General features: G+C 35.4%; 2 protein-coding genes across 6 annotated transcripts in view; both read left to right on the top strand.

Annotated features, from left to right (window-relative positions):
- aff4 (AF4/FMR2 family, member 4) overlaps window positions 1-6,301 on the top strand; it is a 34,317-nt gene extending 28,016 nt beyond the window's left edge. For all 3 annotated transcript variants that reach the window (XM_059352466.1, XM_059352465.1, XM_059352467.1), the window contains one exon: window positions 891-6,301. In XM_059352466.1, coding sequence (XP_059208449.1) covers window positions 891-1,018 — 128 coding nt within the window. In that variant the 3' untranslated portion in view covers window positions 1,019-6,301. The remainder of the gene's footprint in view (window positions 1-890) is intronic.
- A 4,095-nt stretch (window positions 6,302-10,396) lies between these two features.
- The window catches only part of shroom1 (shroom family member 1), a 34,134-nt gene continuing 29,870 nt past the window's right edge, over window positions 10,397-14,660 (top strand). For all 3 annotated transcript variants that reach the window (XM_059352463.1, XM_059352464.1, XM_059352462.1), the window contains exon 1: window positions 10,397-10,547. The gene's annotated coding sequence lies outside the window, so the exon portion shown is untranslated. The remainder of the gene's footprint in view (window positions 10,548-14,660) is intronic.

Raw genomic sequence — 14,660 nt, 5'->3', positions numbered from 1 at the left:
TTTTGGGGGGGGAAATCTATGCTAATTCCCTACAAATGACGGTACAGTTAAGTGTTCTTACTATGGATATTATTTTGCCATTTTTGCCAAGATTTGTTGCAACTGGTACTTAAATTATGCATTGCTCCACCATTCTACAGGATAACAGACTGGACGTTTCCTTAAAAAACGTATAGTTTCTTAATCGAGATTTTTGTTGTTGGTGTCGAAGAAAAAAGAAAATATAAATTACTTGTCCCATCTTGATTCTACTTGTCCCAGCCTCTAGTTTTTAGAGACACCTTCGAATGAAAATCAAGTTTTTAGCATTTTTATCATGTCCATATGGGTTTTTTTTAACACTTAAATTTTTATTTCGAAAAAAAAAAAAAAGTGTTTTCTTGGTAAATGTATACATTTATCATATCTCCATATGGCAACAGATATATCGGTTCACTGATATTATCGGCCAATATTGGCCTATCAGAGGCATATTGATATCGGTGTATATGCTGTCCAATATGTGCCACTATAAAAATTATTTTACACAATATATAATGCAGCAAAATGTTGTTTGGCGTAAATTTTTTTAGTCGGCAATTGACTGAAACTGAACAGTAATGATGATTATTTTTACTATTACTAATTACTATTTTACTATTACTGCTATTACTAATTTACTATATCGGCCGCCAAATTGGTTATTGATGAATTTTCCCCCACTAAAATCTTTATCCCGTCGGTCTCAAACATCCCATATTAGTAAGGCTCTACTACAAGACACATGAGCGTTTTTGCCTTGGAACTGCATTGTTCCGATGATGGCCTCAAAAAATCAAAAGTTTCATTCATACCTAAGGAACTGTAAACTGACGCTGTCCCCTCTCGCTCCTCTTGTCTTGGTCTCCCAGAATTCTTCTTGGAGTTGGACAAGGTGATGGGTCCTCTGATCTTCAACACCAGCAGCATGACAGAACTGGTGCGTTACACACGGCAGGGCCTCCACTGGCTGCGTCTGGACGCAAAGCTTATTCCCTAGCAAGGACTCGTTCCCTGCACGCTGCTTCCACACACACACCTCAGCCTCTTGTGTTCAGCAACATGTGACACACACGCATGCCCTCACAGACGGACACACAAACAATGATGTACTGTATACACACAGACACACACAGTCCACCTCTGGTCCTCCATGTACACACACACACGCACGCATACACGTGATGAACTCCTCAGACATATCTCCAACACTGTGTCCATTTTCTACACCAGCTTGCCAAAAACACTGAGCAACCTAGAGCATCTCACACCGTCGACAGCAACACACAGGGAGAAACTGCAGCACAGGAACAAAAAAAAAAGCTTACCGCCATGCTTCATATATCGGCATTCTTACAAAATGGGAAGGCCGTGTTTTTATCTATTCGGCATGGAAGCGCTGGGTGAATGATTTGTTATGAAAAACGCTTAAAAATGCGGTTTGGTTTTTAGGCTACTTTGGCTTTTTACTTTTAATTTGACTTTGTTTCACCAAAGTACCTCCCATAAACACCAAAGGTGCTTTAAAATGAAGGTTTCTCTTATCATTTTTGTGCCTTGTATGTGAGCGACAGGAAAACAAACAGCCACCCATCATATCTGAATACATTGTTTTTATTCCCCTTCTCTCTTTTTTTCTTTGCTCAAACTCATTTTATGCATTTCTAAACAATTAGCAGTTAAAGGAAGCTGGCAAACTATATGTCTTTTTATTGCAGTCTTTCAGTTTTAAGTCCTGTTAACACATTTGAGAGCAAAGATGGTGTTGGCCACAAATGAAGCTACATTACACCATCCTGATTTATCTTTCCTCCTAAGTCTCTTGGCGCTAAAGCTTAATCTTGGAGCATGCCCACAAGATTTAAGCACCGACTGTAGGAAGGGCTACTGTGCACAGCAGATTAATACTTCTGACACACATATTTATAAATGTTCTCTTCATTGATCAGTGTATTCGTTTTTAACAGTGTCATTTTTATTTTTCCAGAATCATGAATTACATTAAGCCCTGCTAGAAAATTCAGTGCTGATCCCCTTTGTTCAAACCACTGCGGTCTGGTTTGATAAAGGGACCAGCATGGCCTCTAGGGGGTGCTGGTGAGGCCTTTTAGACTCTCGGCCTTAATCAAATTAATCACGTTAATGTCCTCTGTAAGAGATTTGCTGTCTTCAAAGCTCTGTGGTCTGTGTTTCTTTCTATGAAATGTTTCTACACCTGTAGCTACATTGTTCACTGAGAAATGTCCTGGAGGAAGACTCAGTCCCAGACAGTGTTATTTTCTTTTTGATCCCCTTGTTTGCTCAGAGTGTATTTTTCTAAGGAACAGCAGGGAGTGTCTTAAGTATTGAAGATCATTTCCACATATACAAATGCAGTTATTTACATTGCAGTTTATGAAAACTGGGCCTGAGTGACCACTGATTTGGCACAACAAACAGCAAATTCATCTGAAAGGAAAGTTTTAGAGAGGCAGACTCATCAGTGTTGCATTTATAGAACAAAGAGTTTTAAATCTATCATTATATATTTCAAAAAAAGAAGTATAACGGCCAATATAGATTTTATTTATATACCAAGCAGTTTTTTTTCTTCTTCCTCTGGCCGAGCAGAAGTATAACTTTTCAAATGCATTCTTTTAAACAGGGTTGAACCAAGGGTTATAAGATGCAAAGTATTTGTATATGTCATTTTTTTCCTATTTAAATTTTAATCATGCTTGTATTCGTAGATAAGAAACGTGTCAGCTAGTTGTTAGGCGGGGTAAAGACGGAAGAGTAACAGTGTATGTCAACTGTATGGATATGAACACTTCTGTTGTTTACAATTACTGGTTGTCATCAAGGGAATTGTGGATGGCAGTGGGGTTTTTAATGAAGACATTAAAGGAACAGTTCACCCCAAAATCAAAAAATATATATTTTTCCTCTTACCTGTGTTGCTATTTATCAATCTACGGGTGCATCTCAATAAATTAGAATATCATAGAAACGTTTATTTATGTCAGTAATTCAATTCAGAAAGTGAAAATAACACATTATATAGATCCATTTCACACAGAATTAAACATTTCATGTCTTAATTTATTTAATTTCTTCTAATTATAATTATGGCTTACATTTAATGAAGACCTAACATCCATCTATATGCACTCAATACTTGGTTGGGGATATTTGACTGTAATTACTGGAAATTTACTTTTTTCAACATATTCTAATGTAGATTGTCTTGATGCAGTGAGATGAAGATATCTGCAGTAGAGATGTCTGTCATATAGTCCCATTATATTTGAGAAAGGCACTCAGTTTGTGGGGCTCAAAGTGACAGGAAATATATTTTTTATTTTTTTAAAAACTTGACAGCAAAGTCTTCCCAGTAATCATGACCTGGTTAAAGATCATCCACATACACTTTGAGCAGTTTCATGTAGGAACTAATGTAACTGTAACTAACAATTATTTCATCATCAATTCATTTGCATCTTCAATTAATTTACTAATTTACCTGTTTGGTATAATAAATGTCAAACAGTGGAGAGAATGTATATTTCCCCATTTACTTATTGTTAGGTGATGTCTCTAAATGCCTTGTTTAGTCAGGTTAATTTGATATACAGGAAAAAAGCAGGAAATCTCCATATTTCTTTGGTAAAAACATAGCATTTTTTCTTTTAAATTTCTTGAGAAAAACACTAGTCACAAGTTGGCATTTATATTTCTGTTGATCAACAAAGTGATTAGTTGACTTATCATTGCAGTTCGAGGAACTATTTTCTTTCAAGTATGCATTCTACTATATATACTATATTTTATACTATAAAACTGCTCACAACAAAGTTTGTGGATTATCTTTAGAAACCGGGTCATGATTTCTAAAAGAGACAATTCTGTTGTTTTTTCTGGGGTTTTTGGCATTTTGAGCACCACAAGCCAAGTGCCCTCTAGTTCTATTGTATTTAAGAGAAGGCAGACAACTCTATGGGTAATGTCTCCAACACTCTGCAACTCCCAACATAACAATCCACAGTCATGGAAAAAATAATAGACCACCCTTGTTTTCTTCAATTTCTTGTTCATTTTAATGCCTGGTACAACTAAAGGTACATTGTTTGGACAAATATAATGATAACAACAAAAATGGCTCATAAGAGTTTAATTTAAGAGTTGATATCCAGCCACTTTCCATTTTTTTTTTTTTATAATAACCAAAATCATCATGGAAAATGGCTAGATATAATGTCTTAAATGAAGAAAACAATGGTCTAATTTTTTTCCATGACTGTACATTAATAAACAAGATGACGGGTAAGAGGAAAAATTAGCATTTTCTTATTTTTGTGTGAACTATCCCTTTGAATTCCAGTTGCTATTCTGGTGTTTGGTGATAGTCAATGACATGAAGGACTGTCTTTTTTTTTTTTTTTTTTTTTGGCCACTTCCGACTAAAACATGCTGGAAATATTAAAGCCTGGGTCAAACAGTATTCATGGGAATTATTATGTTTGGTTTTTAGTTAATAGAAAAGAGGAAACTGCCAGAAAGTTTCAGACCTGTAGTAGTCTAACTTTTTCACACTTTTCCATTTCCAACCATAAATTTGGTATATTGACACTTCATTTTGCACCTTTTTCATCTCAAGATGAAACAAATCTGAAGAACTTCACTATTTGGCCCAGGTTGACCTTTTTTTTTTTCTTCTTTTTTTTTTTCTTTCCTTCACTGGCTCCCTGGCCTTTATTGTAGGAGGGGATACTGTTATTTCCTCTGGCACTTGAAAAAGCCGGAGGAGGTATTATTTTAATCTATGCAGGATTTTTACAAAAAAAAAAAGGATCTGTTTCTGTGGAAAAACTTTAATTTTTTGGCTTGGGATTTTTTCCCCCGCTTCTTTTTTCCGCCTCAGTGAGAAACCTGTTGAACTCAAGTGTCCAATGCCTTTAGCTTTTGCAATTTTGTGTACTGGTTTAGTATATATGTGTATATAGATCTGTTTTTATAACCAAACACCGATGGCTTGAGCCATTTTGTACTTAAAGCTGGAGGCCACTTTTCTTGTAGGAATTCCTCTGTGGGTTTTGCCAGCCCAGTCAATGTCTTCATACACTGGTACACTTTGTAAGTACAGGTCTGCGCCTTGTGTTCCCTACACTATCTTGTAGTCAAATGTACAAAAATTTAGCATTAGAGTAATTTTTAACAGTTTGCTACTCACACTTATTTATTTTTCTGCCCCTTTGCTTAATATTTTTTTCTATTTTTGCCATTTTGAGGAGTACCATTTTATGAAAAAGGAAGATGTAAATGTATTGGGGTTGTTCATGATGAGATTTCATTGTAAGTAGTAATTAATATTAATTCTAACTTGAAAGAATCCAGGGTAAGATGACTTTTTTTGACATTCAGTAGGAAGATGTTAACACTTGCATGTTTCTATTTAAATACAAATGTATAAATTGTAAATATAACATTTCTTTAAGGGTGAATTTCTACTACAGGTTGACATTTTTATTGAAATTTAAAAATGCTGTAAATACATTTGTGAGATACTTTATGCACATTTTTTCCCCCCCGTCTGGGTTTTTTGTGTTGTCTTCTTCTTCCAAGCTGTTACAGAGAACATCCCAGTCTCTTAACACTGTATATCAAATTGATTTCTCAGTCCTTTTCTTACCGTGCTCGTATACTTTGTCTCCTGCTTCACTGTCTCCCAGTATCATGGTCGCCACATAATCATTAATGTCTTTAGATCCAAGTGCAAATATTTTGTCTTCTCTGTATTTGATATGGAGGCGTGTACCTTTCATGAAATGTATATTGTTGATCTCATGGAATGGATGGATGGTATGTGTACAGTCCGTTGTGTAAAACCACGTCTGTTTCCTCCTCACGAGAGAGATGTATTTACTATGTGTCCCTTTTGAACAATTGGTCCAACATGTCTTTTGAAACAGAGGTATTTCTCTACAGGTCAAAACAGTTGTAGCAGTTTATACAGTATGTTGTATAACAGCGTTTTTCTAAAAGTCGTCTCTGAAGTGAGACCAGCAGCATACACTATGTACAATAGTCTAAATTGGATTAGTTTTAAGAGAACTGATGATAGAGATACTATATATGATGGATGCAATATGATTAAAGGTACTCATTGAGTTTGATCTTCAAACTTAGGTTTATGTAATTTAAAGCATTCTTGTGAAGTGAGTATTAATTGTGACTAATGAGAGTCTGTCCTGAATATTCTTTGTATTTTGCTGTATTGAGAATAAAATATATATGGATATGTTTATTGGAGTGTCACTCATTTATTTATTTTAGCAGCTCAAGATTGTTTAGTTTTAGAGAAAGCAAAATGGAGCTCGAGGCATCTCGTGTCTAAACCTGTTAACGTTCAGACTTTTATTTCCTTTGGACGAGGTGATGTAACAGGTGATATTTTGGAAAATAAAGTAAAACGTCACTGGCCTCCTAATTATGACAACAAATTAGAATTTTATGATTTTAAATAGTGATGAACATAAAGATGCCTTGTGGATTTTTGTTGAAAATATTACATTCATTCATTTTTACATTGAGTGTTACACAACAAAACTCACAATGTTTACATTCTAAAGAGCTTCCTAGTGCTGCCAGAGGCCAAACGTGTATTATTTTTAATACAACATACTTGTGTGTTATTTGAGAAAAATTAAAATTGAGGACAATATTCAAATGTAGATTCAAATCAAAAAATTAGGCAATAAAACAATGTAACCTAATTCATCTATGCAAGCAACATTTAAGTACAAATTTAAGATGAAAATGCAATTTTCTAAAGGTTTTAAAATTGACATCTCATTTTCAAAGACTAAACCTTGATTAATGAGAAAATGTTGAATAAAATTTTAAAATTGAAATTATAAACAATATAGTCTTATTTTCCATTTGTGCAAGCTTCCTTTTAAGTCATTTTACCAACCACTTGAAAATAAACATGAAAACATCTGATATTTAATTGTGAAATACTTCTTATACATTAAGTACAAATAGTTAAACATTTTGTGGGCAAAGACTTTAATTGGAAACAAGTTGAATTGCATTTTCTGTTGACAAAGCGTGGCCACAAGCTGAAATACTGATATGAGAATATATTTCTTATATTCTAATTATATTATCAACATTATATGTTAATACTGAAGATATCAAAACTATGAATGAACACATGGAATTATGTAGTAAAAAAAGTGTTAAAAAAGAATATGTTCTATATTTTGGATTCATAGCCACGTTTTGCAACAGTTTTTAATATTAATCTACAATATAGAAAATATATTAAAGAAAAAATTGAATGAGAAGCTGTGTCCAAACTTTTGACTGGTACTGTACTTTTGTACATAAATGTACTTCTCTACATAAGTAATGGAGTATTTGAGTTCACTGACTCACCTTAGAACCGTGTTTGCAGAAATCTATTTTAACTCATTGTTTACATTATTTTGTCAGATCTATGTAGTGACTTGCAACAAAAAACAGCTGCTGACAACAGGCTCCACCTGTGCTTCAGTTCTCTGTCAATAAATTGCCACCAAGTGGTCAAGAGTTGTTACCGCCACTGCTGTTGTCCCATTAATTCCAGCCTCATTATCTCGTAATTGTCCTCACAATCACTGTGATTATTGTTGATGGATACGAGTGCGATAATTTCACACATTGCAATAATGACAATTTGAACAGGAAGCAAGCGATTCTGAAAAGGTGTTCCACAGTTTATTGTGATACTTAGTAAGCTTAAAACCATCTATCCTGTATGTCTTAGAAGAGTTTTAAACGCTGCATATATACAGCCCTGGGCTAAGAGTTAGACCTGTGGGAACTATGCACCTTTTCACACATACATTGTTAACTTAAGCCCAGGGCTATGTGATTCACATTGCACTTCTTCTAGTTCTGTGTTAAATGAATACAATTGTGACACATATCCCCCTTTCACATTGTCAACTTTGAGACCCATGTTTGGTATTTAGTTGATTTTCAGGGAATAATCCTGCAAACTAGAAGCTAAGATGCTCCAGAGCAGGGCCGGCCCTAGGCTTACAGTTCGCAGGTTTAGCCCAAAGCTAAGTGCAGAATAAAAAGCTCTGTTATGTGTAAAACACACAAGCAACAAACAAGCAAGTTCGATTGATGGTTTAAAGATAAAGAAAATATTTGAGCACTCTATACAGGCGAAAATAGTCAATGTACTCTATCTGAAGAAACATTACATTACATGTCATTTAGCTGACGATTTTGTCCAAAGCGACTTACAATAAGTGCATTCAACCTGAAGGTACTAGCCTTAGACCACAGGAATCAAGTAAGTACGTAACTTTAAGAGCCAGCTGTAATCGCTACAGGAGTGCTATACGTTGAAGAAGAGAAGAAGAGCATTTTTTGAAGAAAAATAAAGAAAGAAGAAACTGTATCCAAGTCATATTTGTATTTTTAGTTTTTGCCACTTGCCATTTTATGCTTTTCTCCTACTTAATTGTGTCAATTCTTGCCTATGTGATATGTATGTAATTGGAATATATTGTCACCCTGCCCTAAATATAATAAATATGAATACAGTATGTACCTAAGAGCTCCTGTTCCAATCTGTCTGACACTGAATACTAATACAAAAGTATTGCCTGCTGAGTAAAAAAATATAGATATTGGTGTTGACCTAGAGATGTTCTTTTACTGTATCCACAGCCATTTAAACAATGTATCTTCAGTTGTTTGTCACTTTCAATCAGAAATAAGAAATAGATGTGGCTTAGTTAATGTTTCTGTGCATGAAACAAAGGTATTCAAAGTAGTTTATATAGCTTTGCATTGCAGAGCCTCTTAGAAATGATTAGCTCCTTCCAATCCACATTGCGATGCCCTGAGAACATTAACTCTTATGTAGACTGATGGGTTTTTTTCTTCCACATATTATTCTCTTGTGAGATTTTGCTGCTCATATTTGAAAGATTGAACATTTTCCTTGGCAGCATGAATATTTAATCTGGTAAACTTTTCACTTGGACTACATATCTTTTTTTTATTGAGTTCAGTGTAACACTACAAATATCACTGTTCATTTTGGCATCTGCTGCTTTTCATAACAATACAGAACTCCAAAAACTATGTATCTGTGTGTGTGTGTGTGTGTGTGTGTGTGAGTGTGTATAGATGTATGCCTTTATTTATTTATTATTTTTCGTTTATTTATCTTTCTACCACCACAATTTTGTTTTGTGGTTATAACCCCCCCCCCCCCCCCCCCTTTTCCCCCCTTCCAGTTATTTATTTATTCATTTTATTTTCCTCATCATTATGGCTGTCATTATTGTCGTTGTTTTCTTGTATGTGCCTTCTTGTTCTATGTTGTTCACCGTTTGTGAATTAACAAAATCTGCAATAAACATATTGTCACACTGTTAAAATAATCACCTACGTCATTTTTTGTCAAAATTGTTTTTTTGCCTAAATCATCTCATGACGCCGGCCACCTATGGTAAAATCGCCTACATCCTCAGTTGATCAGATTATGTGATTTTACCCCTTTAAGATCATCACTTCTTTGACAATTTGCCACATTCATAGACATCAGATAAGAACCCAGCAAAGAAGAGCTAGAGGAAGATTGTTTAGTTATCAGTTTAGTTTATCAGTGTCTTATTGTTGACACTAATATTGGTAACTTTACTCTAAGGTGTCTATATAAGAGTGACATGAGCGTGTCATAAACATGACATGGGCTGTGTCATGAACATTAATGACACTTTGAAGTAACATTAATGCTCATGATACTTGTCATGTCATGTTTCTGACAGGCTTGTGTGACTCTTATGTAGACATCTTCAAAATAAAGTGTTACCATATCTTGCTTCAGTCACAAAGGCATGTTAAAAAAATTGCCTAAGTCATTTATTTCTCTTAAGTTACATAATTTACACACAGTGTTATTACTGTGCCAATAGCCACCCTTTATTACATCCTTTTTGAGCGACATTATCAATAAATGTCATATGTTACACTTTTGGTGAAGTTTTTTGTGTTTCCTCCAAAACTTGAAAAAATTAGTAAGGCGATTATTTCAACAGTGTGACGGTATGTATGTGCCTTCTTGTTCTATGTTGTTCACCGTTTGTAAATTAACAAAACGTGCAATAAACATGTTTAGAAAAAAAAAAACAATACAGAAAAAAATCCTGTTTTCACTGTTCCGCCATTAAAACGGACTGACCAATAGGATGTCGTGTATTCCCAAAGTGCCCGCCTCCCGCCGCATCTGATTGGCCAACATGGTCCTCTATTACCTTTCATCCGCTTCTCCCTCTCTCCAGGGAATAAGGTGAGCTAACTGCGAGCGAAGGAAAAAGGAAAGCTCATTACCAGAGAGAAGCGAGGCACGTCAGCTAACCATAAAAAGTGAAATTAAAGCGTTACTTTATATTCTTTTAAGTGTTATTCACTCGAGAAGAAGACACACATCCGAGAGAAACAAGGACTACAAGTTGAAAACAGCGACCGGGAATAAGCAGGTAGGTGAAGGGGACTTTGGTAGCAGCAGGTGCACACAGTATCACTGTGACTGTCCAGTTTCGGTTGTCAACTGTCAACCTGTTGCACATTATTTCTAGTGATATAGCTCTATGAATATTATATATGTTGAACATTTCTCTACACGTATAGTTTTCAAAAGTTGAAATGCGTCTCAGGAGTAAATTAAACGTCCTTAAATTAGCCAGAACTGGTGATAGCTCGGTTAAAAAGCAAACGTTAGCAAATAGCCACGTTAGTGCTCATAGTGGTTGATTGTGTTTTAACATACTAACAGCTATTGTTATTTAATTGTCTGTAATTCAGTTCTGACTTAGTAGTACAGTCTAAGTTTTTTTTTTTAATCTTTGAAAATGTCTTTATTATCTTGTTGGAAACATTTAAGGGCTGTAGTTTGGCTTCTTCATCTATAATAGTTTTAAAAAAACCTTTTGCTATAAAGTTATTAATTATAGATTACATTGTAGTAAACCTAAAATTCTCTCTTTCCATTTTAATTGTTTTGGTTTTGGACTTACAACCAACTTAATGACACCTTGGACTCTGGGAAAACAGTTGAATTGATGATGAAAATGATAATTAGTTGCAGCCCTGTAATGGACAGTTTGGACTGGAGATAAACAGCAACCCAAGTTACTGTTATCATCTCATTTAATAGCTATTTTCATACTTTCTGTGCTGCATATTACCTATGCAATGTTTGTTGTTTGACAGTATTGTGAGAAAAACACAGCATTGTCCTTTCTTAACCTTATCTCCTTGCCCCAAATTGATACCTGGCCCTGAATTATGCACAGGAGGGCCTTTCTACCTAATGACTGGACCATGTTTTATTTAAAGCGGGAACAAAAGGCGCCACGGCCGTGGCAGTGTTGCTCTTGGGGAAACCAGACACTGGTGTTTTGTACTGAGGCTGAAACTGAAGCACTCATGCAGTGCATTGGTCAGATGATGGGAGCAGTTGGAGCACACTGGCTTCTCTGTGCGCTGCTGCTGGACGCCCTGCTCAGGCCACTGACCCGGGGCCACAGAGTCTGACCTGGAGGCTGCAAAGAGACCCAGGCGGAGACGTTGGTGCAGAGTAGATATGCATGTAGGTGTATTGCATGCGTACTTACACACACATTTGTGCACTGAGGAAACATGCACCTTCTTCGCACAGGTGCCCGCATAAACACCTGTTGATCCGAAACTCATCAAAGTGCTCTGTTTGGATAGTCATGGACCAGAAGGTGGTTGTATTTGTCAGGGAGGTTTTGACTCAGTGACACACTTGATGATAACTTGATGCAAAGCCAAAGCATGTGGAAATACACATATTTGGTCATTATTGGTGGTTGTATTTGTGATGGCATGAGTAGGTGGTGTGTGTGTTTGCAGGAAGATTAAAGAAGAAAGGAAGCCGGAAACAAAAGGTGGAAGCAAATAGAAGAGCTAGAAGATCTATAAAATAGATTAGGGTCACAAAGCCATAGGCCATATATGTAAACTTACCCTGGGTGCTGAAACATGATCTCTTTCACTCTCTTTTACTATGTCTTTCTGTCTTTCTTACTCGCAAAACATGTGTGCACAGTATCAATGGTGTTTAGCAGAAATAGCAGCACAACAAAATAGACTACATTTATAAAGGGTCATTTTTGGACATTACAGACTCAAAATAGCACTAGTTTGGGGTATTGAACTACATGTGCGATGTAAACTTTGTAGGGCTTGTTGTTCAGTGGAAAATTTCTCTTTGTGTATGTGGCTTTTACTTGGATGTTTACATTCTTTCAGCGACCTTTCACACAGCCCACCTCTACAAGGATGGACTAACTGGTTTGGCTAAGGTTAGGCTATGAAGTTCAGATGGGTTCATATGGATTTCTGAAGCAATAGTGAAACTTACAGAGGCAATAGACAAAAAATAATTAAAAACTTGAAAATGTAGCTGAAAATAGGGCTTTCGTAAATATGGCAAAATTCATAATCACAATAATTTAATAATTTATTTAAAATAAAAATAAAAAGATTTTTTGAAAACAGATTTACTTTCTTTACCTGCTCAACTGGAAACAAACAACAACAACAATTAAGCTACTTATTAATAAATAAGATAAACAGTGTTGTAATGTTATTAAACTTTTACAGCCTACCGAAAACTACTAATAGTATATTCATGATATAAAGATACAATACTATACATACATACAATAAATACAATAATACAAATAAATTAGATCAAATATGTTGAAGTGTACTGCCACATCCTATCGAAAACAACTAAACTTATGTTGAACATTTTGATAAACTGGTAAAACATATACCACTTAGTAAGCAAAACCAGGTGAAAGTGCACCACTGTAAAAGAAGGGTCACACTGGATTTATCACACAAGACAGAACAAGAGCATTGTTGTGGGATGGAATGTGGCACAATAATAGTTTTATCTCTATTATCTTGATTCTATAATCATTTGAAGCCAAAATCATGATTAAAAATTACATTTGTATAATCGCCCAGCCCTAGCTGAACGTGATCCCAGTGAAATGGTAGGATTACACACAACTGATCTTTTAATTCAGATTTTAAAAAAACTAATGAAATTCCAGAAGTAAAGCAGATAAACGGTGGTGAAAACCCTTTATGTAATGACATAATGCTGCTGTAACTAAATCATTATCACTCTGCAAGGTGTCACTTTGAAATCAAACGAAGGTGTCAGAGGGAGATAATAGTCAAGGATGTAACAAGAAGGCGTCGGTTATAAATCAGTTAACAGCTTTTCGGTTTCTCTTCTTCTTACCTGTGTTGTTTACGTTTTCCAGTAATGAAGCATGATCTTATTGTAATCCCACCCCTTCCTTTGTACCTGCATGACCTTTCACTGGCATTGTTGATGTCAGGAAAATTAATGTGTTAAGGAAATGGCTGTGCATGACTCATTCTAAGGGATGGGGAATTCAATGGTGCTTATTTTGATGGTGAAATTATTGACTCTTGCTTGCTGTAATCAGATACAAGGAAGGATTTGTAATGATATTAATTATAAACCACTAACTTTGTGATTTTAGGTCTGAATCAACTGATGTGCTCAAGCAACAGAACGTTTTGTTTATGTATTTTAATCAGGAATGCATAAAAAAGGAACCATTTTAGCCTGAAAATGTTGAGATTGTGCCTGTAAAGTAGAACTACAAAGTGGGAATTACTCAGCTGAACAAAGTTCACTAGACCCGTTATTATCAAGGGTTTAATGGGTAATAAAGTCGGACTATTCAGGATGACATATTAGAAATAATCTCAGGACATTATGTCATGCAGAAGTACCTTTATGTTTGGTAACATAATTATTAAACTGTAGTTAGCACAGAGGTTAGTTAATTCAAGGTGCGGCATTCAGGTTCAACAAAGTCATCATGACGACATGCTCTGCTTTGAAACTACTGACCTTGGAAAGTTTGATAAGATGATAGATGCATGTTTTAGTGTGTGATTGTATCATGCAGGTATTCAGGTAGGCTGTATGACATCATTTCAGGAAGGTCTCTTTAAGCACTGATAAGGAGATCAGGGTGGAAGATTTGATTCTCCAGAATCAGAGCACAAGAGGAAGAGAGAGGCCTGCTGTAGATGTCATATTCAAGTTAAAATGTCCCCACTGGATTAATAAGTAATAGGAAATAATAGGAGGAGAGTCTGAGGTTGGTAACTAGCACGTATGCTGCAAGTGGAAACATTAATAGGGAAATATCTTGATGTTGAAGAGCTTTTGAAAAGGAATGAAAGCATAAGTAATTAAATATTACTTTAACATTTCATCATTGTGGTAGAATTTGAGCTAATCGATAAATATGTTTGTGTAGATTTTCACAATTGCTACCACAGAAATAAAACCAGGCTGTGACTGTGTTTTTTGTCATAGTCATGAAGGTGAAGCAACTCAGTGTAAGACCCACTGGCATGACCAACATATCCATAATCACAGCAAAGATTGAAGTTATTACTGATAATGATAAGAAAGATTACTCGTTACAACATAAGTAGGCCTGGCAGTCATTTAACCTACACTGGCTTTCTGTTATGTTGGTCAAAGGTGCTGAATCTAATAA

Source organism: Centropristis striata, chromosome 15 (assembly GCF_030273125.1).
Source record: "Centropristis striata isolate RG_2023a ecotype Rhode Island chromosome 15, C.striata_1.0, whole genome shotgun sequence".
Taxonomy (NCBI): Eukaryota; Metazoa; Chordata; class Actinopteri; order Perciformes; family Serranidae; genus Centropristis; species Centropristis striata.
The sequence above is the reverse complement of the archived record's forward strand: the minus strand, read 5'-3'. Positions and strand labels throughout refer to the sequence as shown.